The 24,719-nt window shown below is 37.8% G+C and overlaps 1 protein-coding gene and 1 long non-coding RNA gene across 3 annotated transcripts in view; both read left to right on the forward strand.

The window, feature by feature from the left end:
• The first annotated feature begins 2,338 nt into the window (after positions 1-2,338).
• Positions 2,339-24,719, forward strand: part of LOC113660587 (class I histocompatibility antigen, F10 alpha chain-like) — a 73,810-nt gene continuing 51,429 nt past the window's right edge. The window contains exons 1-7 of one of the 2 annotated variants that reach the window (XM_047807664.1): positions 2,339-2,485; positions 2,752-3,018; positions 3,474-3,746; positions 4,682-4,960; positions 5,052-5,151; positions 5,384-5,423; positions 12,214-13,273. In XM_047807664.1, coding sequence (XP_047663620.1) covers positions 2,419-2,485; positions 2,752-3,018; positions 3,474-3,746; positions 4,682-4,960; positions 5,052-5,151; positions 5,384-5,390 — 993 coding nt within the window. In that variant the 5' untranslated portion in view covers positions 2,339-2,418 and the 3' untranslated portion in view covers positions 5,391-5,423; positions 12,214-13,273. Of the gene's footprint in view, positions 2,486-2,751; positions 3,019-3,473; positions 3,747-4,681; positions 4,961-5,051; positions 5,152-5,383; positions 5,424-12,213; positions 13,274-24,719 lie in introns of those variants that run through there. The other variant, XM_047807663.1, reaches the window with a different exon arrangement.
• On the forward strand, positions 21,324-22,340 carry LOC125140115. Its single transcript, XR_007139353.1, has 3 exons — positions 21,324-21,481; positions 21,576-21,598; positions 21,990-22,340. It is a non-coding gene; the product is annotated as an uncharacterized LOC125140115 (long non-coding RNA).

Below are 24,719 nucleotides of genomic sequence, written 5' to 3' on the forward strand. Positions count from 1 at the left end.
AACTGAAATGTGGGCAAGCTGTTACAGGTCGACGTCTCGTGAACGATCCACCACCGCTAGGAGGCGAGACTGCATCAACTTCATTGTAACTTCATTAACTTTTTTCAGCAACTTTTAAGCATTAAATCCTCTAAATACACGGTTAAATTATATACTGTTTGAAAGCTTAGACTCTCAGGATTTTATTAAGCGCACACACAAAGCATAATATGATTTATAGTCATTTAACCATTTGATAGAAACTTGAACTAGGTGGCGCTAGTTTGTTTTGCGAACTCACCTTTAACGCTGGTCTTTAAATTTCCCTTTCTTCACATTGTCACTAATGTTAATGTATTTTCCAAAACAATACACCGCTTCACTTCCGCCCTTTATTGGACTCCTACGTCTCATTGGACGCATACCAAACTTTCAAAACGCGTCAGATTTGTAGTCGAGGATCTGACGAATCAAACAAGCCCTCGCATGAGCCAACCAGTGCCTGCGCTACCGAGATAGGCAGCTAAGAAGCCAATGAGGTCTCTCCATGCTATGTGGGTCACCCTCCCTTTGTCTGACAATTACTCCCTCCAGTAGTGATTTGATGTTTCGCGAGCGAATGCTGTTTCATAACTCTTTAGCCAATAAGGAGACGATTCCAACGAGATGCAACATGATACATCTGGTGAGTTCGGGCTGTGCAATGAGAATATGGGGTCAGAATTGTTTCATTATTCTGAATAAATACACTATGATCCACAAATAAATATAAAGAGTTTCACAAATATTTTTACAAATTTCACAAAAAGAAATGAAATTCACAAATAAATAAAATGGGATAAGCGGTAGAAAATGGATGGATGGATGGATGGATTTGCAAATAAAAAATATTTATAAATTGTATTTATTTGCGAATTGCTTCCTGCTCATTTGTGAATCGCGTTCTGTGCAATTGTGAATCACTACACGCATTTGTGGATTGCGTTCTGTGCATTTGTGGATTTGAAACATTTCTAACGTCAAGACGTGCACAAGAATCCACAAATAGGTGGACTCCGCCCACCGTCTACTCCAGCCAATCACGTTCTGATTTACTCGCTCTTCACACTACCCCTGGACCCATTAATGATGCTGAAATCGTTTCCAAAGGAAGCAGAATTGAACTAACCCTTAGTTCTGGCTACAATCCATACAGGGTTACCAGATTGGGCTCGAATTTTATTTGTTTTTTAATCGTATTTTGCAGTACATATTACACTGTGATAGTGCGAGTAAATCAGAACGTGATTGGTTTGAGGTAGACTGTGCCACGATTGGTCAGCGCCACGAGACCGTTGTCCGATTGGCTGGAGTAGACGGTGGGCGGAGTCCACCTATTTGTGGATTCTTGTGCAAGTCTTGGCGTTAGAAATGTTTCAAATCCACAAATGCACAGAACGCGATTCACAAATGCGTGCAGTGATTCACAAATGCACACAACGCGATTCACAAATGCGTGCAGTGATTCACAAATGCACACAACGCGATTCACAAATGAGCAGGAAGCAATTCGCAAATAAATACAATTTATAAATATTTTTTTTTATTTGCAAATCCCATTTTATTTATTTGTGAATTTCTTTCTTTTTGTGAAATTTGTAAAAATATTTGTGAAACTCTTTATACTTATTTGTGGATCATAGTGTATTTATCCAGAATAATGAAACAATTCTGACCCCATATGAGAATGCGCATATTAATTTTTTTCAACTTTATTGCGCAATTCTCGAACGTTTCACACTCTCACCCCTCAGGGTGTCAGTTTACAGGCATATTTTCAAAACAGAATTGTAGGCAGAGGGGTTCTCTTTGTTATAGGACTTTTGAACTAAGCATGTAGTCCTTTTATACAAAGTTATACAGTAAAAAAATAAACAAGAAAAACCTGAACGGACGGACATGTCCGTGGAAAATATTCATATAAAATCCATTTTTGAGTCTTTTGACTTCATTTTTTTTGGTGAAAGCCAAGACATGTGGCTATGACCCTCAGTTGTTGTTTACCAACCATCATTAAATACAGCAATGTATGTAATCAGTTTATCAGGTAAACAACTCAGACGGAGATAAAAATCCTCCATTCTAGCCTCTATAACTCTGTGTCAGTAAGGCTTAGAATCACCCTGATACTTGTGTCAGAAACTAGAGACTCTCTTCTTTCCAATGAGACCAAGCTCACCTCTGTGTGTCAAAGTATATGGGAGCTGTACCACTTTTTAGTATGTCATCTAGGCGAAAATCATGAAAATGGTGGGGGGGGGGGAGGAGGTAAGAGTCGCTTCCTCTTTAAAAAAAAAAAGGGGGAGGAGACCAAGAGAAACTCTGGGTTTACAAAAGAAAACCTTCTCCCGACTTCTACCTCTCTTTCTAATTTATTTTACTATTTCTCTATTTTTTGCGATGATTTGCTGTACAATTATATGTGTTCTGCTCTGGATTTCATTCTCTGTTCATCTGTCTTACTCAGGTGAGTTCAGTAACGTTAACTAGCTTAATTTAATAATGTAAGGCTGTTGTGAAAAGAAAATGACTTTTGCTTCGTGTTATCACTCGCTTTATGAAATCATTACTGGGTCAGCAGACAAATGTTTACATCCATGTTACAGTCTGATCTCAAAGCTCTAAAATCCTGACAATGATAAAACCATTATACCTGTATAAAATCCATAATTGTGATTTAGAATTATTTGTATATAACAGAATTTATATAATTGTTTTTTTCCACTGTTACAGTCACACATGCACTGCAGTACATCCACACTGCAATCACACCAGGAATAAATTTACCAGAATACACTGATGTTGGTCTGGTTGATGGAGAGCCATTTGTGCACTATGACAGTAACATAAAGAAATACATCCCAAGAACTGAGTGGATAAAGAAGATAACTGATGATGATCCAGACTACTGGAGCAGTGGGACACAGATTCAGAATGATGCACAGAAGATCTACAAAGAAAATGTGATTACACTAATGAGGCGCTTTAATCAGACTGAAGGTGAGACTGAAATACACTCAGATTTTAACTCTACTGTGTATTTACATCATCAACACAGTAAATTACAAAGAATACAATCTCAGTAATTGTTGTATTTAGACACTTAGACACAACAGTTTCACTGTTTATCTTCATTTTAACCACAAACTAATTAAATGTCATTTCTCACTTCGTTGTGGTTTTCCACTGTTTGAACTCTAACCTGCACACTCCTGCCTCCTAGTGGAGCAAAATTAAAAATTACCACCAACTAAATTTTGATTATGATACGTAGATTTTTTTTTATGTTGATCAGTACTATTGGTGAATATTAAGAAATATGTTTTGTTTTCTTTATTTGCCTGAGAATAAGTAAGAATGTGTAGAAGGAGAGTGAACTCTGTGTGTGTGTGTGTGTGTGTGTGTGTGTGTGTGTGTGTGTGTGTGTGTGTGTGTGTGTGTGTGTGTGTCTACAGGGGTTCACACACTACAGAGGATGTATGGATGTGAGCTCCATGATGATGGGAATGTTAGAGGTTATGAACAGTTAGCTTATGATGGAGAAGATTTCATCAGTCTGGATCTGGAACATGTCACTTGGACTGCAGTTAAACCTCAGGCTCTTATCACCAAAAACAAACTGAATACTGAAGGAGCTGCTATTTTTGAAAAATTCTATCTGGAGAACATCTGTATTGAGTGGTTACAGAAGTATGTGATCTACGTCAAAGAGACTCTGGAAAGGAAAGGTAAAGTCTGTCATTTGTATTTTATGTGTCTTTTTTTGTATAAAATAAAGACAGACATATCAGACTAACTTGACTCTTCTTACTTTCACTTTGCACTTTCCTAGTGGTCTCACTTTGCTTTGGTTGTACATTACTAGCACAGTCTTTGTATCCTCCAGTTTTATATCTGGGCTCAGCAGATTAATAGGAATTACTTTACAACTTGCTCCACAGTCAATATGAAACTTCACAAGATCCTTTCACAGAAGCATCCCTGCGTACAGCTGTGTTTGCTTTTCCTTGTCTTTCTTGTTTTTGCAGTCCTGTCCTTTCGAGAAGAATCAATAGCGTTCTACTGTCTCGTTTATACTGGGATTGCAAAGACCTTCGTCTTTTCCTCAGCGTCTGACATTGTCAGCTCCAGGTAGAGCTTAAACTGGTCCCTCCAGGATTTCCAGGTCTTGGATAGATTGTCGTCCATGCATAACGGTGATGGTGGCTTTAATCCATCCATCATGCAGCTCTGTTCACGTGCAGCTCTCCGCTCTAATTCTAACTTGTAAACTAACAATCTAAAAGTGCCCACGCTGCCACCATATTTTATGTGTCTTTTTGTATAAAATAAAGACAGACATATCAGACTAACTTGAGTCTTCTTTTACTTGTGAGCCCTACACACATTCTTTACACGAGGTTACCCCAGGTGTTCACCCTCTTCTCTGGCCCCCTCTACAACAGAACATACAACAATTGTTCCTATTGTCACAATGTGATCCATTACATCAGCTGCAACTGCTGCTCACACAAACACACACAACATCACTAAAACACACACAGATAATGTGCACACTAATGACACACTCCTTCACTACAACACACACTGATATTTACACATTAACATCCTCCTTTACATTAACTCATAGCATTAACATCGATGTCCCTGTGTGTCTCTACAGCTCGTCCTGAGGTATCTGTCTTCCACAAACACTCGTCTCCAGATGTGGTGTGTCACGCTACAGGTTTTTACCCTGAAGAAGTAATGATCACCTGGCGGAGGGATGGAGAGGTCATGCATGAGAATGTGGAACACAGAGAGACGTTACCAAACCAGGATGGAAGCTTCCAGAAGAGAAGCATACTGAGAGTCTCACCTGAGGATCTGCAGAAACACAGCTACACCTGTGTGGTTCAGCACAGCAGCCTGGACAAGGAGATAGTCAATATCCTCCTGAGAGGTCGAAGAAACATTTTAATATATATCACTTTTATAGTGTGAAAGCTGGTGTATCAATACATTAAATAATAAAGAGTCTGGTGATTTAACAGATGGAGGATCTGCTGCACTGCATATTGGTTTTCTTGCTGCAGTCTTGGTTTTTGTTCCTTTTGTTGGATTTCTCATCTGGAAGAAAAGAAAAAAAAAATGGTAAGAGAAAGCAGAAGTTGTGTTTTCAGATTACACATTTAGAAATGTTTGGATTTCAGTCTAAACACTAACATGAGGTTATCTATAGTAAATTGTAGCTCAGATCATATTCAGATCAAATACATCATGCACATTTTTATAATAATTGTTTAATAATATGTCCAACGATATTCTAAATGTAATTGTTTATTTTTAATATTTACTCCAAATATTAACTCAGAATCATTTTCAGCATCTGAAGAAAACCAGCAACAACAAGACACTTTTATTTTGTGAGTATATAATAAATTTACTATGGTTCTTTAGATTTCACAATAAATAACAATTACAGACAACATAGTGAAGTCGCTACATTTATACTTATACAATAACACAGTAACAGGGCTACCACTAATGTACTTTTTTAGGACATATACACTAATCTGCCCATGTTACTCTCTGTGTTTCTTTTGTTGATAAAAGAAAGCTTGTATCTGCAACTTTTACATTTATATTGAACAATAAACTAAAAAAAAAACACAAGGGGTCTCATTTATAAAACTGTGCGTAGGATCCCTACTAAAAGTTTACGTACGCCCAAAAGCCAAAAATCCCGATTTATAACACCTGTAAGCAATGTTCCCTTAATAAATCACAGATCACCCGCAGATGTGCGTAGGTGAACCAGCCTCAAATCCCTCCCTGTACATGCCCATTTTTATCCATAAATAGTCAATGCAAATCACTGCGCGGGCACGAGAGTGGACCTCATTATAATGAGTTTCCTCTGCACTCTGCGGGTTTAAAAATGGCAGGGGTAGCCACTGTCGCCTGCAGGTTATAATTATATTAAAAGCAACATTGTTATAATTATATTAAAAACAAAATTGTTACATTTTCTACTTTTTAATATTGTTAAACTCACCAAGAAGCCAGCCATCACGTACTGCGCCTGCATTTAGTCTGTTCCCTACACTGTTATGTGTCAAGATAAAGGAATCATGTGTTGAACCAGGCCAGCGTGCCACAATGTTTGTGAGGGTCATGTTGGAGTCACATATGATTTGTAAATTAATAAAATGCACATGCTTTCTATTAACATAAGCAAATTCATTTTCATATGGTGCCCTTATAGCAACATGAGCACAGTCAATTGCGCAGATTACTTTTGGGAAACCAGACATTGCTGCAAAATGCATTTTAATTTCGGCCTGTTCATGGCATGGTTCCGACGTGTTGCCCTCCCTAATACTGGACCCAATTCAAAACATAGATCTAAGAGCAGAGCTCTAGGTAATCTAAATTGGCTTAGCCAGTCATCATCATGGTCCTTGAAAACTCGTTATTTCCTTATTCTGCCATTGGCGTAATCCTCCAACAGTGCCAGCAGTGCCATCATGAAGCATTACATACCCTGGTCACCGGAGGATTTATATGTTTCTAGCAATTAGACTGAGCGTTAACACCTTGACAAAATCACAGAATTAATTTGTGGGCGAAAATGTAAGACGGAAATGTTATAGTGAATACATACTTCTTCATGACGGTTTTGTAATGAACACCGTAATAGTTAGGACCGATGAGGAGTAGCGATTGTGCTTCATGACTGTATTTGCAGACTTTGACATTTTATGAAAATATTTAGTTTTTACACTGTGCTCTGCAGTTCTCTATTATGTATTACATGTATACGCGCCATCTCCTCCTGCGCTCCCGTTGTGGACAATGTGACTGTAAGGCAGCGCTGATTATTCATTCATTCATTCATCTTCTACCGCTTATCCGAACTATTCGGGTCACGGGGAGCCTGTGCCTATTATTTTTTTTTTAATACATTTTGAATTACGTTTGGATTTTACTAGATGTATATAGCCAAAACAATCGGCACAAATAACACTGTTGGATTTAATCTTCATGATAATGTGGATATAACGTATGAAATGGAGTGAAAATTAAATGTCATTAATTCTTATACAGTAATCATTCTTCTCACATGAATGTTATATAATCTAACTTCAGTTCGACCTCACCATCTGTGTCACCAATTCCCTGTCTCCAGAATGTGCGTACACACGTCTCAAAGTTTGAGGTGCGCACATTTTCCCGTCAAGTTTGTTTTTTATAGATCAAAACCTTTGCGCGAAAACGCACGCTTTATAAATGAGACCCCAGATGGTTACAAAATATAACAATAGAGGAATGAAAGGTGGTTGTGGTGTCTTCTGCTTATGCACTTGTAATTGTTATACTCATGTTAAACAATAGGGCGCAGTATGGGTAATGAAGGAATGAGATGTAAGGTGAGGGAAGAAGAGAGTTTTAAGTATGAAGATGAAGAGTGTTGCACGTGTTATGTGTAAAGCATAAAGTAAAGAATTGTTCCGTTGGCCTTGATTGCTTCTTTTGCTAATACTACACAATACCACAAACTGGCGACGAGGATGGGATCGTCAGCACCATTTCCAAACCTTTTCTTGCCTGTTCCGGGATAACCTGCAATCCCTTTCAAAACGTGGGAGTGGATGTTTCAGAATTACTTACTAGTCATTGATGTGCAAGGACAGGAATGGTCGGAGGTCCGGAAACGAGCTCTTTTATTGCACTGCTTGGGCACCGAAGGTCAGAGAATCTTTTATACATTGCCAGACACGGGGGATACAATGGCCGCTGCTATTACTGCTTTGCACACTCATTTCACGCCCAAAGTAAACGTGGTCATGGAACGACACACATTTCGGAAACGAGCACAACAAGTCGGTGAATCGATAACTCAATACATTGCTGCACTGAGAGAACTGTCGTCTATTTGTGAGTTTACAAATGCTGATGATATGATTCAGGATCAGTTGGTGGAAAATGTAAGCAATCCGCGAATCCGTGAGAGACTTTTGCTACAGGAACAGTTAACAGTGACAAATGCTATTACAATTGCTCAGCAAATTGATTCCGCTGGAGAAAATGCAAAAGTAATGTCAAGTACTCAGAACTTTCCGGTGCAGACCGTACGGGTCCAGAGAAATACTAGACGCAGGATTCAAAAACAAATCGCCTCCTCAGCAACCATCTGCCTATTCTACAGCAGCATCAAAGGTGACATCATCTACACGCTGTTGCTTTCGCTGCGGCTCAGACAAACATCTAGCCAACGCAGTGGAATGCCCGGCAGCCAAGGTAACATGCAAAAATTGTAAGAAAAAAGGACATTTTGCACGGGTCTGTAGGACTGCGCAAACGCATTCAGTACATGAAGTCATGATGCCTGAGTATACAATGCTGTTAATTCAAGACACAAATGTAAATACTAAACTACAGTGTACAGTGGAAGTGCAAACAGGTGCAATTTTGCGATCTGTTACATTGACTGTAGATACTGGTGCTTCAGTTTCCGTACTGCCTAAAGCCATTTCTGAGAATTACTTCGGAATCGTACCCTTACAACCACCTGCAGCGAGATTGGTTACGTACTCACATACTCCAATTGATGTGCTAGGATGCATGCACGCAACCGTGAAAAAAGAATGCAATACATGCACTGTGGATTTCTACATAGTAGACAAAGGAACCGCATTAATGGGAATGGATCTCATAACAGCACTACAACTATGCATTAAATGGGATACGATTCTTTCTGAGCCTGTCACAACTGAAAATGCCGCCTCTTCAGAGTCAGTATTTCAGCTATCTACGCATGCAGAACTGTCCACAGTTGGATGTGTCACAGGATTCATGCACAAAGTGAAAATTTCAGAGGCTGTCACGCCAGTTCGACAAAAGTTAAGGCGCCTGCCTTTTTCAGTGAGAACAGCTGTGTCTGTGGAAATTGAGAGACTCCTTTCTGCCGGTGTAATAGAACGCATTGATGCATCACCATGGGTTTCACCAATAGTGGTGACAATGAAGAAGACGGGTGGCATAAGAATGTGCGTGGACTTGAGAGAACCGAATAAGGCGGTGATAATGGACTCTTATCCCTTGCCCCATATGGAAGAATTACTGACTGCTTTAGCAGGGTCCACAATTGATGGATTGATCTTTTCCACAATTGATCTTGAGAGTGCGTACCACCAAGTACCTTTGCATCCAGAGAGTCATGATCTAACAGCTTTCATTACACATGATGGACTGTTTAGATTTTGTAGAGTACCATATGGCCTAGCTTCAGCACCCTCAGTGTTTCAAAAAATGATGGAGTGCATACTTAAAGGCATACCAAATGTGCAGAACTATCTTGATGATGTCATTTGCTTTGGACGCACTGAATCTGAACATGATGCTGTGCTTAACAAAGTACTGAAAAGATTGCGTACAGCTGGATTACGACTAAACACACAAAAGTGTAAATTTAAACAGAAATCTTTGTGCTTCTTGGGACATTTAGTGACTGCACAAGGTGTTCAGCCTGACACAGAACACTTACAAGCCATAGTACAGGCTCCAGCTCCCACAGACGCAACTACCTTGCGTTCATTCTTAGGCATGCTCTCTTGGTACAACAAGTTTATGCCCAACTACGCTACCGTAGTTGAGCCGTTACGTGCATGTCTTCGCCAGGGAGGTTCGTTTCAGTGGAACAGTGAGATGGAAAAGTGTTTCGCTGCAGTGAAGAAAATGTTGGTTGCAAGCCCAGCATTAGCTCTTTACAACCCTTCCTTACCGTCTGTTATATCGACCGATGCTTCAGATTATGGTCTTGGAGCAGTGTTCACGCAAATACACCCTGATGACACTGAACACACAGTTGCTTTCGCTTCAAGAACTTTAACTCCAACTGAAAGGAAGTACTCTACAGTGGAAAAAGAAGCGTTAGCTTGCATATAGGCAGTTGAAAAGTGGAGAACGTGTAGGTCCTTGTTTACGCTTCGCACGGATCACCAAGCTCTAACTACTTTGCTTTGTACAAAGGGCGCAGACAGAGCCGGAATGCGAATAGCGAGATGGGCTGCACGTCTCTTGTGCTTCAACTATGATGTTGTTTATCGTGCAGGTCCTTTGAACAATACAGCGGACTGTCTATCAAGACTGCCCTTGCCAGTCGATAGGGCTTTGGATGCAGATTCTGAGCCTGAACTTGTTGCGCTACTTTCAACGGCACAAACTGCTGTTAATGCTGCTGAGTTTAAAGCTGCTTCACAAGCTTGCCCTGAACTTTCTGCTTTGCAAGCCCAGATTGACAAAGGTTGGCCTACTTCAGCAAAAGCACCGAGTCCAACATTGCTGCCGTACTTCAAATTGCGCCAGGAATTGTGTGCCATGGATGAATTAGTGCTTAGAGGTTCACGTTTCTTAGTGCTAGCGGCTCTACGCAGAACAATGGTCACTTTAGCGCATGAGAACCATCCAGGAATAGTTCGGACGAAACAACGCTTGCGAGAGTTGTATTGGTTTCCAGGCATGGACCTTATGGTTCAGACACAAATTGCTACTTGCGCACTGTGCCAAGAGATGGACAGAACTGCGAAGACTTCGGCTTCTCCATTACAACCAGTTCCTTTCCCTGCAGCTCCTTGGTTAAAAGTGGGCTTAGACATAGTTGGACCATTTGAGACCGCTGCGTATGACTGCAGATATGCTATTACACTTACTGACTACTACTCAAAATGGCCGGACGTTGCATTTACATCGTCAGTTACAGCTTCAGCAGTAGTCGGATTTCTGAACTCCGTTTTCAGCAGGCATGGAAACCCAGAATGTCTGGTGACGGATAATGGTCCTCAGCTGATTTCTTCAGTCCTTGGTGACTTTCTGGAAGAACGAAATATTGTCCACATCAGAACGGCGGTATATCATCCGGCTGCTAACGGAGCGGTCGAAAGATTTAACAAAGTGCTTAAAGACTGGGTGCAACTGATCATACTACAAAAGCAACAATGGAAACAATCAGTCTTGGGTTTTTTGCAAACTTACCGTTCTACTCCACATGCAACGACTGATGTTTCTCCATTCTCCATTCCTCCATTGTTGTACGGTAGGCAAATGAGAACAAAACTCATTGTGTTCACGCCGTCTTCCAATAACCTCCAAGACAAGGTTGTCAGAGAGCGGGTGTCCACTCGACAGACGCAAATGAAACGGTATTACGATGCCAAACATGGGGCACGGAAGCCTACTTTTCAAGTGGGGGATAAAGTGCGTGTACGCAAACCAACACACGTTCCCAAAGGACACACAAAGTTCACAAAACCTGTGGAAATAACCAAACGTGTAGGTCCTTGTACATACAAGTTGTCGGACGGACGGACGTGGCACTCATCTCAGTTATCTTTGTTTCCTGAGATACCGAAACAGCCGTCAGACCAGTTGGCTGTGGAAGTCCCTGTTACAAATACAGACACTGGACAAAATACAGAAAGACGTCCCGCTAGGCAACGTAAACCACCCAGCTGGTTAAAAGACTACGAAAGTAATTAAGAGAGTACAGTAGGATTACGGTGAAGTGAAATACATATGTGATTACATGTGGTCTTTGAACTCAGAATGTTCTTATTGCTGTTTACTTGTTGATGTTCAAGAGAATGGGTACTAGATCTGAGTATTGAATTTAATTGATGCAGGTACAATAATACAGTTTCTTTAAGGAACAGTTATTCTAATGTACTAATGCTTAAATGTTCATATGCAATGGTGGGTGAAAATTCTTTATGTTAAGTTACCTCAGGATGTATTGTTTATGTAATGGGGGAATGTGGTGTCTTCTGCTTATGCACTTGTAATTGTTATACTCGTTAAACAATAGGGCGCAGTATGGGGAATGAAGGAATGAGATGTAAGGTGAGGGAAGAAGAGAGAGTTTTAAGTATGAAGATGAAGAGTGTTGCACGTGTTATGTGTAAAGCATAAAGTGAAGAATTGTCCTGTTGGCCTTGATTGCTTCTTTTACTAATACTACACAATACCACAATGGTGAAATTAATAATCAGAGTGCTCAAACTAAATTGGATAAAAACTTGTTCAGCACAGTCTAATTTAATATGCTTCCAAATACCAAGATATTTTTTTTTGTTTGTTTGTTTTTTAAAAAAAGTCTGAGGGCTGGAATTGTTGGTTTGGGATATTGTTTGTGACATTTTGTGTTTGTGTCTATAGGGGTTTATATACTAAAGAGGATGTATGGATGTGAGCTCCATGATAACGGGACTGATGGAGCTTTCATCAGTCTGGATCCGGAACATGCCACCTGGACTGCAGTTAAACCTCACGCTCTGGATACTGAAGGAGCTGCTACTTTTAAAAAAGAAAATATTACCTGGAAAATATCTGTATTGAGTGTTTAAAGAATTATGTGTCCTATGGTGGACAGACTCTGTAGGGGAAAGGTAAAGTCTGTGATGTGCTCAGTTACAGTTGCAATTGCTGCTACAAACAAAATTGCTGCTCTCTCTCTCTCTCTCTCTCTCTCTCTCTCTCTCTCTCTCTCTCTCTCTCAAGCTGTCAAAACTAAACTGCATAAAGTCCAAACCCTCTCTCTCACACACACACACATTTTTTTTTGTCCTGCACTGTCTTGTTTGTCTTGTCCTGCACTGTTTGTACCAGGTTGCACACTGTTTTGTATACATCCCTAATGAAATTATATCACAATAGTATATATGTACGCTGTCAGCTTAAACCAAACCCCTTCTTCCCACAGCACACTTTCATTTCAATGTTCACAGTCACCAGACTGGTTGGACTTTAACCTGTTTTTATTTCAAGAGTCAAGAAGCTTTTGTCATCATTTCAACCATAACAGGTAGTGCAGTAATCAGGACCATGGTGCTATTAGCAGGACCATGGTAGCTCACAACACAAAACTAAACACAGACCTACAAAGTATTACATCAAGTGCATGTGTGCAAACTTGTACAAACAGAGCAATACAATATAGTACAATAATTGACAATGCAGCACTGACCAATATTGTTTTTAAATAAATAAAATGAAGTAGGGTAAATCAATGTAGTAACATGCTATAAATGCTAATACAATACACAGTTTACAGCAATTGTCACAAACACACCACACCTTGTTTGTTTCAGCCACATTGTGAAGTATATGCTAAGTTTCTTTATGTCCTGTCATTTACAAAGACTTTAGTTTCAACTTTATATTTAAAAGGTGTTTTTTTTTATTGTGACACTAAATGCTAACTCTAATCTGATTTTATTTTACATCAAGTCAAGTCACCTTTATTGTTACATCACCACGGCACATGTGCCATGGTGAGTGAAATTCTTGGGAGCGAGCTCCAGAAATTGCAGAACCATTTACATACAATAGTAAGAAACATAAATAGAACAATTTACAAACAGGTTATAAAATGTGCAAAATGCTCAGTACCATTTGAAATGTGCAAGTAAGATAAATGAAAAACTGCAAAGTTTCCCCAGAGCTCGCAACACTTGTCACTTGGTACTTGTCACAATGGTATATTTAATTCTTATAATTTTCAACAAGCAAGTGTTCATTTCACATTTTGTTTGCACCCAGTACCAATGTATTATTTTACTTATTTATGAATGTCCAAAAAGTTTATTAAAAAAATTCATCTTAATAAAGCATGGTCTATTAATCGTCTATTAATTTTCCTTTTAGGTTCTTTAACTTGCACTAAATTCAAAGTCAAGATTTTATTTGTTACATACTACCACACACAATATGTGGTAAAATACCTTAAAGTCATCATGAAACAAAAATAACTAGATTTGTAAAGTTCGTTGTGACAAACTTTGATGTCGGCTTTGACAAAGTATTCGTAAAGGCCGGTGCTTTTTGGAGGCAAATGGACATAAGGGTTAGTGTTACTTTTGGAGGCAAGTGGACAGAAAGCTAGGGTTGCAAAACATTTAGAGGTAAGTGGAGACGAGCATGATGTCTCCGAATACTCTTGAGGAAGTTCCCCACATTGAGTGTTTTGATATGTCACATGTCCATGTTGTGCTAATTATTTTCTAATTGTGCTAATTATTAATTTCACATGACGTGACCAGAATACATGTGATGTCCATGTTGTGCTAACTATTAATTTTCATGTGACATCACGTGACATCACGAGGCCAGTCGGTACACCAATTTAAAACTTTGTTCAGAGTATCACCCTAAAGGAGCTGGCCAAGTTTGGTGTAGATAGTTTGAAAGCTTGCCGAGTTATAAATCTCCAAAGTTTATAATGGGAGTCTATGGGAAAAAAGGCCACTTAGACCCAGTATCGGAAGTACCGGTACTCGGATTGCTTAGAAAAGACTTCAGACCAGAGTTTACAACATATCCGAATTTGGCTCGAAAGAGCCCTAGGAGGAGTTACGCTTGATAAATTTTTGTCTAAGCTTAAATAGGAAAACAGAATGTTGGCTTCTACAAAGCCAACATAATAATCTGATGTTAAGGTTACTCTGGAATCTCAACACTGAGGCACGTTTAATTTTTATAATTCTATGACTATTATTAATTTGCAATCTGCTAAACCATAAATTAACGAGGGGTTGTTAAGTTAAGTCTTGTGGGGTCAGTTGCAACCTATTGGCTTGTTCAATTTGTGGAAATATTATTTTATAAAAATATTTTATCATGTAACAAAGAATACTTATGAAATTAAGCAGTCTGTAATATTCAGTGATCTTTCAGTGGCGTTCAAGCGCCCCCTAGTGGTCACTTTTATGATATCTTTACTCAGTTACTCCTTAACTGATAGAAAACTGACATTTTTAATTTTATATGAATAAATATCTATATAAAATAATAGATAATTAAAGCTTATAACAATGAATTTTATTCAATGAGTAATGTTCAGCCAAAAAGCTGCTGAAGGCAGGACCACTGAGCAAATAATGCCTGTAGACGAATTACTTTCTGTAATGTTCAATAAACATGCTTATGCTTGTTTATGCTAATGTTAGCCAACATGAACTAATCTAACAGGAATTCTGAGAGATAGGAATCACATTTTTTTTTTCTGAAAATGCTCTAGCAAGCTATGAACCTGACAAACTGTAACTTGGATTTTGTCATTCAATCTTTGCTAGCGTTAGCATTCTAGTCTATTTATACATAGACTAGAAAATATGTATAAATATATATTTGAAAATGATATTTATACATATTTTCTAGTCTTTAATGCTAACTCTAATTCACACTCTATGCTGATCTAAGCTGACAGAATTTTTCATATTCCTTATTGGTATTGGCTAGTTGGCTAATGAGAATTTAGATTTAGATTTTGTGAATAGAAATTTTAGGAGTGGGCCATACAACGTGCACCTGGTTATCCTTATGTGACAATCTTATCCAATACTATAAAGAAAAAAGTGAAATTAATGCAGCAAAAAGAGAGAAACGAAATAAAAGACAGCAGAGACAGAAAGCAAAGTAAAAGGAAGCTATGGAAAAGAAACAAAAAGAAATGGGTAAATTGTTGTATGAAATAAAGAAACTGAATGTATCTGATTAAAACTGTAAAGAAGAGATCCAGAAGGAAGCTGGTTCAACAACAGGAGGAACAGACACTGTACCTAGACAGTTGGATCAGGACCCATCATCTTGCTGAAAGAAGATTATAAGTTTTCTTTTCCATTTTACAGAATGATAAGTTTCCTTTACCTTTTATATGAATTCTCTTTTTCATTTTATAAAATGACAAGTTTCATTTACCTTTATATGAATGTATGTAACCATTATGTGATTAAGAAATTATATAATTTTCATTGGTATGTTTAGATATTAAGACAGAGAGTAATAGTGAAAGCTTAAAAAGGAAATCACAAGATTTTGTGTCAGCAGCTTTTTGTCAGCAGAATAAGAACACACAATAGGCCATGCAGACATCTCAGGATGTTTTGCAAAAATATGAGATCATCAGAGACCTGACGGTACAGTATGCTGACAGAGGCAGAATGACCGTTATGAGATCATACTAATAAATGGAATAAATAGGGTCTTACGACCAGTTATCGATGTGCATTCACCTTGAGGCAAGCTCATTGTGTTATACTTTGTGATTGCTTATAGAGGGTGCATCAGGAGAACAAACGCAGGCTTACACTTGGAGAGTGTTTCTTGGTTTGTTTTATCTTTGCATTTTTGCATTTTACTTATTTCTACTTACGCTAGAATTGTTTGACTATTTGAAGGAGATTTTTGTTTGTAATTTTCTTTTCTTTTACCTTACAATAAAAACAAGGCCTCCCATTGTGAGGATCCTGATAAGACAAAAAGGTCTAAGTCTGACTCCTTCATCTAAAGATTCAATCAATAGAATAGGTAGAAGAACTTGGAGCAGAACCTTTGTTAGAAGACCGAGGGACTTCGAAGGACATCTGCGTTCAAGGTAAGAGCAACTCTGATAGTTGATCTTGTGTTTTCAATACTAACCCGTGCAAACTAGGACACATCCTTTAGTGGGATTGTGGAAGGGTTTCCTACACAATCTGAAAACAAGTGTCACTAAAGGACACGTATGTCAGTATAATTACTTCAATTTATGCTGCATTTGTAGCGCTAATCTGAGAGAAAGTCGTGTAAATAAATGTGAATAATCGTCACTAGAAATGTGAAGGTAGATAACTACAAAACTGTATTAGAAAACTATATTAGACAAAAGAGATGGAGGTTTATTGTCCAATTCCTCTAAATACACTAGCATAGATACAGTGTCATGAAACCACTTAGATATATGATGTATTTTTCTCCCACACTGCTAAATCATGTCACACTTCTGTTCAGCTCAGACTATATGGAGCAGTTTGAGACGCGAGACCTGAAGGCGTTCTCGGCGGAGCCTTTGCTCATCTTCCCCACTCACTACACGGGCGAGCCGGGCTACATCAGCGACACGGAGACATCCACCATATGGGACAACGAAGGCGTGCGCACAGACTGGGATAGAAAATGCTGCCGGAAGACTCATGAGGAGGAAGAGATCAGCCCAGAGGCTCAGAACTCAGACGTGCTGCAGTCTCCTCTGGACAGCATGGCAAGGGACGAGCTCTGAGCCACGCTGCATCCATGAGAGAGAAAGGAAATTCTTCAGTGTGTTACATTTCTTTTACCATTATCACACTGTTTGTGCCTTTCGACTGACCAAAGATAGCCTTTTTTTTTTTTCCTTCCACGTGTTGGGTTCCACGTGTTTTTTTTATCTCCCTATTCTAAACCTTTGTGTCTTTAGTGGTGATCATGTGAATGTGTGATTTAAGCACTGACATTTCATGCTTTTCCTGCCTGCTGTAGTCCACTCATATCAGTCCCAAGGAAGAAGACCAGAGGAAGATAAGTGTCATAGATTTGTTACTTCATCACTGTTAGTTTCAATTAACATTATTAGTGATGATCATTTTTAGTGCATGAGAAGTCTTTTTTTAACTAATTTATTGTCCATCTATATGTCCACAGGCAGAAATCATTTTTGTGGTATAGCATTTTGTTTCCTCACCATCTGTACAAATGTTATTGTTATGAAGCCTCCACAAAAAATGTGGCTCATTTTCATACAATTACTTCTGACTGAAAAATAACTCCATAATTAGTTAATTAGAGAGTTTCTGACCATGGAGTGTGTCTCGTTCCAATGCCCTGGTAATGACAGTGTGAATGGGCCAGCATGCTTTTTTATGTTTCTACACCAGCACCATGGCTTTGTACCCTCTCTTTATGGTTAGAGGAGCCTACAGTTTAGCTGTATGAATCCTGCTGGCACACTCATGTGAGTACAGACTGTGTGTGTATTACGTGCATGACACATCTGCCCACAGAAACACAGAACAATAATATTTGCCCTCTAATTTCAGTTGAGGCTCAGGACAAGACAAAAAAAATTATGGAGTAGTGAGTTTGTGTTATAAATGTGTTAGAAATTCGTACACACCTTCTCACTAATCAGAATCCAGCATTCAAAAGCTCACTGGTTTTACTTTTTCAGTACAGTGTTACATGTTTGCAATATTTCACTTATCACCAAACCATTAGGGGTGTGTTTAATATAAGCAGTTTTTAAATCTACATTCACAACTACACACGTTGGAGAAAAAATGGTTTAAATATCTATAAATTATCTATTTACCGGTTGCTTAACTATGAAGTGTTTACAGAAAACAAAATTACTGATACCTCTCCACTTTTTAAAGGACATTCACATTTTTCTTAATCAGTGTTTCTACAGCATGGGGCTACATACTGTAGAAAAACATAGAGCTACATAAACAAAACTGAGCTAAGGACTTAAAGTAAGTTTTCCTACCCACATGAAGTGCATTGTGTGCAACCTAGTGCTTTCTGCAAAACAAGCCACACCTTACACTGAATAACGCACCCTGTCAGACTGCAGTATTGGTTTTGAAGATAAGGGTGTTGGCCTCCAAATTCCCCAGAACGATCTGATCGGGCATTTGTTGGATGTGCTGTACAAACAAGTCAGATGCATTCAGTAGAAGCTCCACTACAAACTTGGTGTCAGATACTTCAAAGGTCTTGTGGAGCCAATATCTTGAAGGTGGTTTTAATGTAGAATAAACGATATATTAGTACAATAATAACTACATTTAAATTTACTACATATATTTAATTTTTTTTTTTTGTCATCTCATTTTATTTGTGTGAGTAAAAATGACAAGTATTATTTAGACCTCAATAAATAAAAAACATAAATAAAGGAACATGTAAACACGTGTGTATATAATATATAGTATATAGTTATAGTTATAACATATATGGGTAAAGACAATCATTTTTACTGACTGATTCTGAACATTTTATTTTAAGTCACCTTTATACAGTCAAACGTCGTACACATGAGACGTTTGTCCATTTCAGAAGAAGAGTTATGCAGTGCTTCAAATGTTTTCCAACCACAAAACTGTTGTCATTTCCATCATACCACCACTAATGTTAACCCTGTCTACCCAACACTCTACATCAAAACCACACAGACACGCTCTAATTTCCATTGTCATTAGAACATACTCGTTTTCTCTAGTTATTCAAGACCTGCTCATGACCATTTTATTAATCTAATTATCAATCAGTGTCAACAAATGAATCATTTTCTGGCTAATAAAAATGACTCAGGAATGGGTTTGATTCATTATTATTTATTTTGTAGATAAAAAACTTTTTATGAATGTATCGCCCATTGTACTATAGAGAAAAATAGAAATCCTGATGAAACACTACACATTCTTAAATTCCTGAGTGTCTACTTTAATACAAATTTTAAATTAACACCACTGTGTAGTGAGACATGACAAAGACAGTCAATCGGCAACATGGACATGGACACAATTAAACAGGATGATATTTATATTTTAATTTATGTAATATATTAATATTTTTCGACTCTTTGAAACAATTTAAATGAAACGATGTTGAAATCTTATCTGATCTTAACCTTATTTATCTTATTTATCTGATCATCAGAGAGAAAGTGGAAGAAATCACAACTTGATGCAGATCTTGATTTTTACCGAACACTTCTTGTCAAGTTCTCCTCAGATGTGACTTCTGCCAAGACTTCCATCTACAAGAAAAAGCTTGAAGCTTCCTCACATGACCCTCGGAAATTCCACATCATCATCTCTTCTCTGCTCAACCCCCCGGCTCCACCTTCTTCATCCTCCCTGACTGCAGAAGACTTTGCTTCTTTCTACCAGGAGAAGATTGAGGAAATCTGCCGGACCTTCACTTCAGCCCCGACTGCACTTACATCTCAGAGTATGCATTCCCCTAATGTTGTCACATTTCTCAACTGTGGCAGCAGAAGAGATTTTACAACTCATCCAGTCCTGCAATCCTACCACCTGCCCATTGGATCCACTCCCTACCACTATGCTCCAGACCATCTCGCAAGACCTTTTGCCCTTCATTTCCACTATCGTCAATAGATCCATAGCATCTGGTCAGGTACCAACTACTTTCAAGAGAGCAAGGGTTATTCCCATCCTAAAGAAACCTGCTCTGGATCCATCAGACATCAGAGTTATCAACTTATCTTCTCAGACAAAGTCCCTTGATTCATGAACATAAGCCTTTTGTTTGATATTTAGATCTGATTCTTAGTGTACAGAAATTCAGCATGGTGTGGAGGATGTCCTGATATTAAATGTCTCACCAAATCTTTTATGCTGCACTGGTTATTTAGTGAATGATATAATGTCCATTTGTCATCTAGAACATACCCGTTTTCTCTAGTTATTCAAGGCAACCTGCTCATGGCCTTTTTATTAATCTAATTATCAATTTCATGGTGTAACAAGGAACAAAACTAAATTCAGATCCCCTTTATTGCTTTACAGCACATACCACACCTCCCTCTCCCTTAGACATGAACCATCATTTCTTTCACTTAATAAACAGTGTCCTTTTCTTCTCGTCAGACTCACAGCTGCGATGGGTTCGTTTGTGCTCATGCCTTTGTTTCTTTGTGCCCTGCATAAGTAAAGCAAGAACTTTATTTATTAATTTACTAAATGGATCTTTAGATTTGTCTCAATATTTACCACATGACTGACATCTAACCTTTTTGTGGTCATGTCCTTTTAAAGCTAAAACAAAATATAATACACATTGTATAGTAATTACGGTACCAGTTTCCCAGCAGCTGTTTAATTCTGCTATTTAGATTTTTTTTTGATATCTAATAATTTTTTAATTTGTTAAATCTGTATTTGATATGTAATGAATGAGATTTTTGTTGTTGCAGCTTCGCTCTTTGATATTATCTGCTCCTCAACTTTGGAGGCAAAACCAGAAGAAAATGTCACCATTTGTATTGAGGATGAAGCGGTTATTACGGGTTACATCTTCTGGTTCAAGCACACAGTGGATTCAGCTCCACTTCTTCTTGGGTGCAAGCAGGTTGAAAGATCAGGTGAAACACAAAATTGCTACTTCTTTAATGAAAGTGAGAGAATAAGGATGTCAGTTCATGGCAAGAAAACCTCTCTCACCATCACTGCTGTAACTGTCTCTGATACAGGACTGTATTACTGCAGCTTTATTAAATTTGCAAAAAGTTTTGTAAATCAGTCTATTTACAAGTGAAAGGTAAATTTATACAAACCCAATATTTGCATTTATACATCGATTGAAATGATAGCGGTTGTAATACTTATGTCATTTTTCAGAGGGAAATGAAACACTCACAAAGGACGTGAACAAAGCAACAATTTTGTTGTGTGTTCTCAGGAATCCACATATGTTCATATGGAGCTTCATTTGATTAAAATTGCTTATATTCACTGATTGTTAATATGTGTTCCTCAATATGTTTTCTCCAAGACCGCAGCAACATGTTCTTCATGTTGACTGTAGTGTTTGGTGCAGTGAGTATGAGTCTTCTCACTATCCTGATCTTCATCATACTGAAACACAGAAAAAAAACTAACAGGTAAAACTCTACTGATAAATATACAATCGACTTCCTTCTAATGGAAAATGAATACCTCATCAACATGTTTGTTTCTGTTCTGATTTTACTTTAGGTGCTAATACTGAAGTTTATGAGGTAAGTCTGAAGTCTTGAAATGTAAATATTAAAGCATTAAATAAATACACAGACCTCTGACTAATGGCTTGATTTGATTACCAATATACATTTACTTTTTGAAATGGCACATTCAGAGACTATATAAAGTGAAGTACATGACTCCACTGTTTAAAACTTTGTAATATTAAAAAAATGTACATGTTAGCATTTAGCAGTAGACACATGCATTACTTTATTTGTAATGGAAAAGAAGTTATCTTTATAACCACAAGTTTTTGCATACCACACCATGATTAAAATGGCCAAGCAATAAAGCAAATAACATTTTATTATATGGTACTAGGAGAATGGATAGGTCAAATATATCATACAACAGTACATATCTGATGTCTCTAATGTCTCATTGCAGGACCGGGAGTCTGAACCCCTGAATCTACGAATCTACACCTCTCTAAAAAGAAAGGCAAGAGGAAATGGGAACACGATACAATGGAATATCAATATGTTATTTATTCTTCTGTCAAAGAAGATTATATATATTTATATATATATATATATAGAATCTACTGCTGAAGAAACAATATCTACTGCTATCTATCAGTCAATATCTATATCTGTCAATATCTATCAATATCTATCAATATCTATCAGAATCTACTGCTGAAGAAACAATATGAAATGTATAAAAAAAAGCATTTACTCCAGTGCTAGTCAGCTAGTTGCTACCCAAGTATATCAAAAATAAATGTCTATTATTTTGAAACACCTGCTTATTTTCTGTTAAACACATCTATTATCTATGTAATGATTAAACTATTACAATTGTGTGTTGGTGACTGGATTATTGTTTAATGCAGGGCTCTCAAGTTCTGAAGACAGGCAAGCGTGACATCTTCAAACCACACATCTGTGTGTGTGTGTGTGTGTGTGAGAGAGAGAGAGAGAGAGAGAGAGAGAGAGAGAGAGAGAGAGAGAGAGATTATTACTGGTGGTGATTATTGTAAGTGTTTGATGCCTTTTTAGACTCCTTTATCATTTGTAATGTTGCTCCCATTTAAAACTGATCAGCACAAGCCCAGACATTTTTAGGGTCATGACTGAGGACCCAGAGACAAGCTGTTTCGTGTTGAGTTTTTGGTTGTTGCGTTAAATCTTACCCAGATAGTGCTATTTTCTGATTGGCTATTTTGTAGCCTCTTTTTTGATTGGCTGTTAAGTGTCAGGCTCGACTGAGAACTCCAGGGGAGATGCACTTGATTCCTGCCCGGTTCCATAGAGACAGCGGTTCGATTTGATACATTTTGGGTGCTGCAGAATATTAAATATATGATAAATAGTCAAAAAGATTTTCTGCATGAGAAATACGAAGTGTGGCGGGAGAGTGTGACAAAAGACCCAAATGCGTGACTGTCACTCTCAATGCGTGACACTTGACAGCCCTGGTTTAATGAATAGCTGTGTTTTCTGCAGGGAAAACTTTTGTGCCAAGGGCTCTACTTAGGTCACATACTTCCTTCCATAAACCTATAAACCTCACAGCAAGTTGTAGTTGTTGTATGTTACATGAAACAAAAACAAAACCTGCTAAGGAAAGTAGAGAAAAGGGGAAAGAAGAATCTAATTGTATGCAAATAAAATTTTAAAAGACAAATTGAAGGTGTGGTTTTAAAGGGAAGGAGGAGACTGAGCTCTTAAATTCAGATACAGGTTCAAACACAAGCACTGAAAATGTAACAAAGAAAAAAATAAAAGGATAAAAGAGAGCAACAATAAAAACAAAAAAAAAGAGGAGTATAAGTATCAAATATTATAAATTATTTCAGTTCATTTTGTGTTTATTATTTTTCTCTAAATTTTTGCAATGATTCCTTGCACTTTAATCTATGTTCTGCTCTGGATTTCATTCTCTATTCGTCTGTCTTGCACAGGTGAGTTTAGTAACATTAACTTAATCTTTATAATGTAAGGATAGTAAGGATAAAGAGGTTCTGATTTGCATAGCGTTATCGCTTCCTCTGTTAAATCATTCCTTATTGTTTCTGCTCGAATGGTTTGGTAGACACTACTAATGCTACTAATACTAATTAGATCAAAACGTTTCACTACTCATACAAGCAGCTTCTTCAGCTTGATTGTAACTAGAAAGAAGTCCAATTGACATGACTCACCTTTCAGATAACTGCAACTGGATGACTGAGGATCTTCACAGACATATGTGTAACATCAATAAGAACAACTGATCGTGAAGAATGACTCATGACTCCAAAGAACATGTTACTGAATGACTGTGTGTCATAAATTCAGAAAGAAAGTGATGTGTATGATACACAGTGAAGTATGTAGGAGACCCTGTTTGCATGCAGTGTGATTAATATGTCGCTTGGTTTTAGAATTGTGTTTTGTTCAGGTGTAAATTGTCTTTTTATTCTTAGATGGGAGCTTCTTCCCTTTCTTCTCATAGGCTGCTTTTGTAGATATCCTCAGTCTATTACAATCTCTTTTATGAAGAGAGAGAAACCTTACAGTTATGTAACCAGCTGTCAGAACCCAGTGAACATCAATCTTTTTTTTTAAAAGATGTTCTGTTATACAAATCCTAACTGATTACCAGTATAGGTTTTAAGTTAGTACCTTAAATTAGCTATATATTTACATTACTTTGATTAAAATAATGACTAATGTCACCTGTCTAGCAAATGTTACTTTAGTCAGATCTGACTCAAAGCTCTAAAATCCTGACAATTATAAAAACATTATACCTGCATAAGATCTCCAACTATATTTCAGGTAGACTCAAATGTTTTCCTCTTTTAAATGAGTGTGGTAAGAAGCAGACACTCTGTACTGTATCTACAGAGCATGTTCTGTTTACAGTGACTCTACTGTGCAGACTTTGACTTTCAATTATATAAACAGTCATTGTGTCAAAATAATGTTTTTTCCACTGTTACAGTCACACACACACTGCAGTACATCCACACTGCAGTCACACCAGGAATAAATTTACCAGAATACACTGATGTCGGTCTGGTTGATGGAGAGCCATTTGTGTACTATGACAGTAACATAAGGAACTACATCCCAAAAACTGAGTGGATAAAGAAGATCACTGATTATGATCCAGACTACTGGAGCAGTG

This window comes from Tachysurus fulvidraco, chromosome 24 (assembly GCF_022655615.1).
Source record: "Tachysurus fulvidraco isolate hzauxx_2018 chromosome 24, HZAU_PFXX_2.0, whole genome shotgun sequence".
In the NCBI taxonomy this organism is placed as follows: Eukaryota; Metazoa; Chordata; class Actinopteri; order Siluriformes; family Bagridae; genus Tachysurus; species Tachysurus fulvidraco.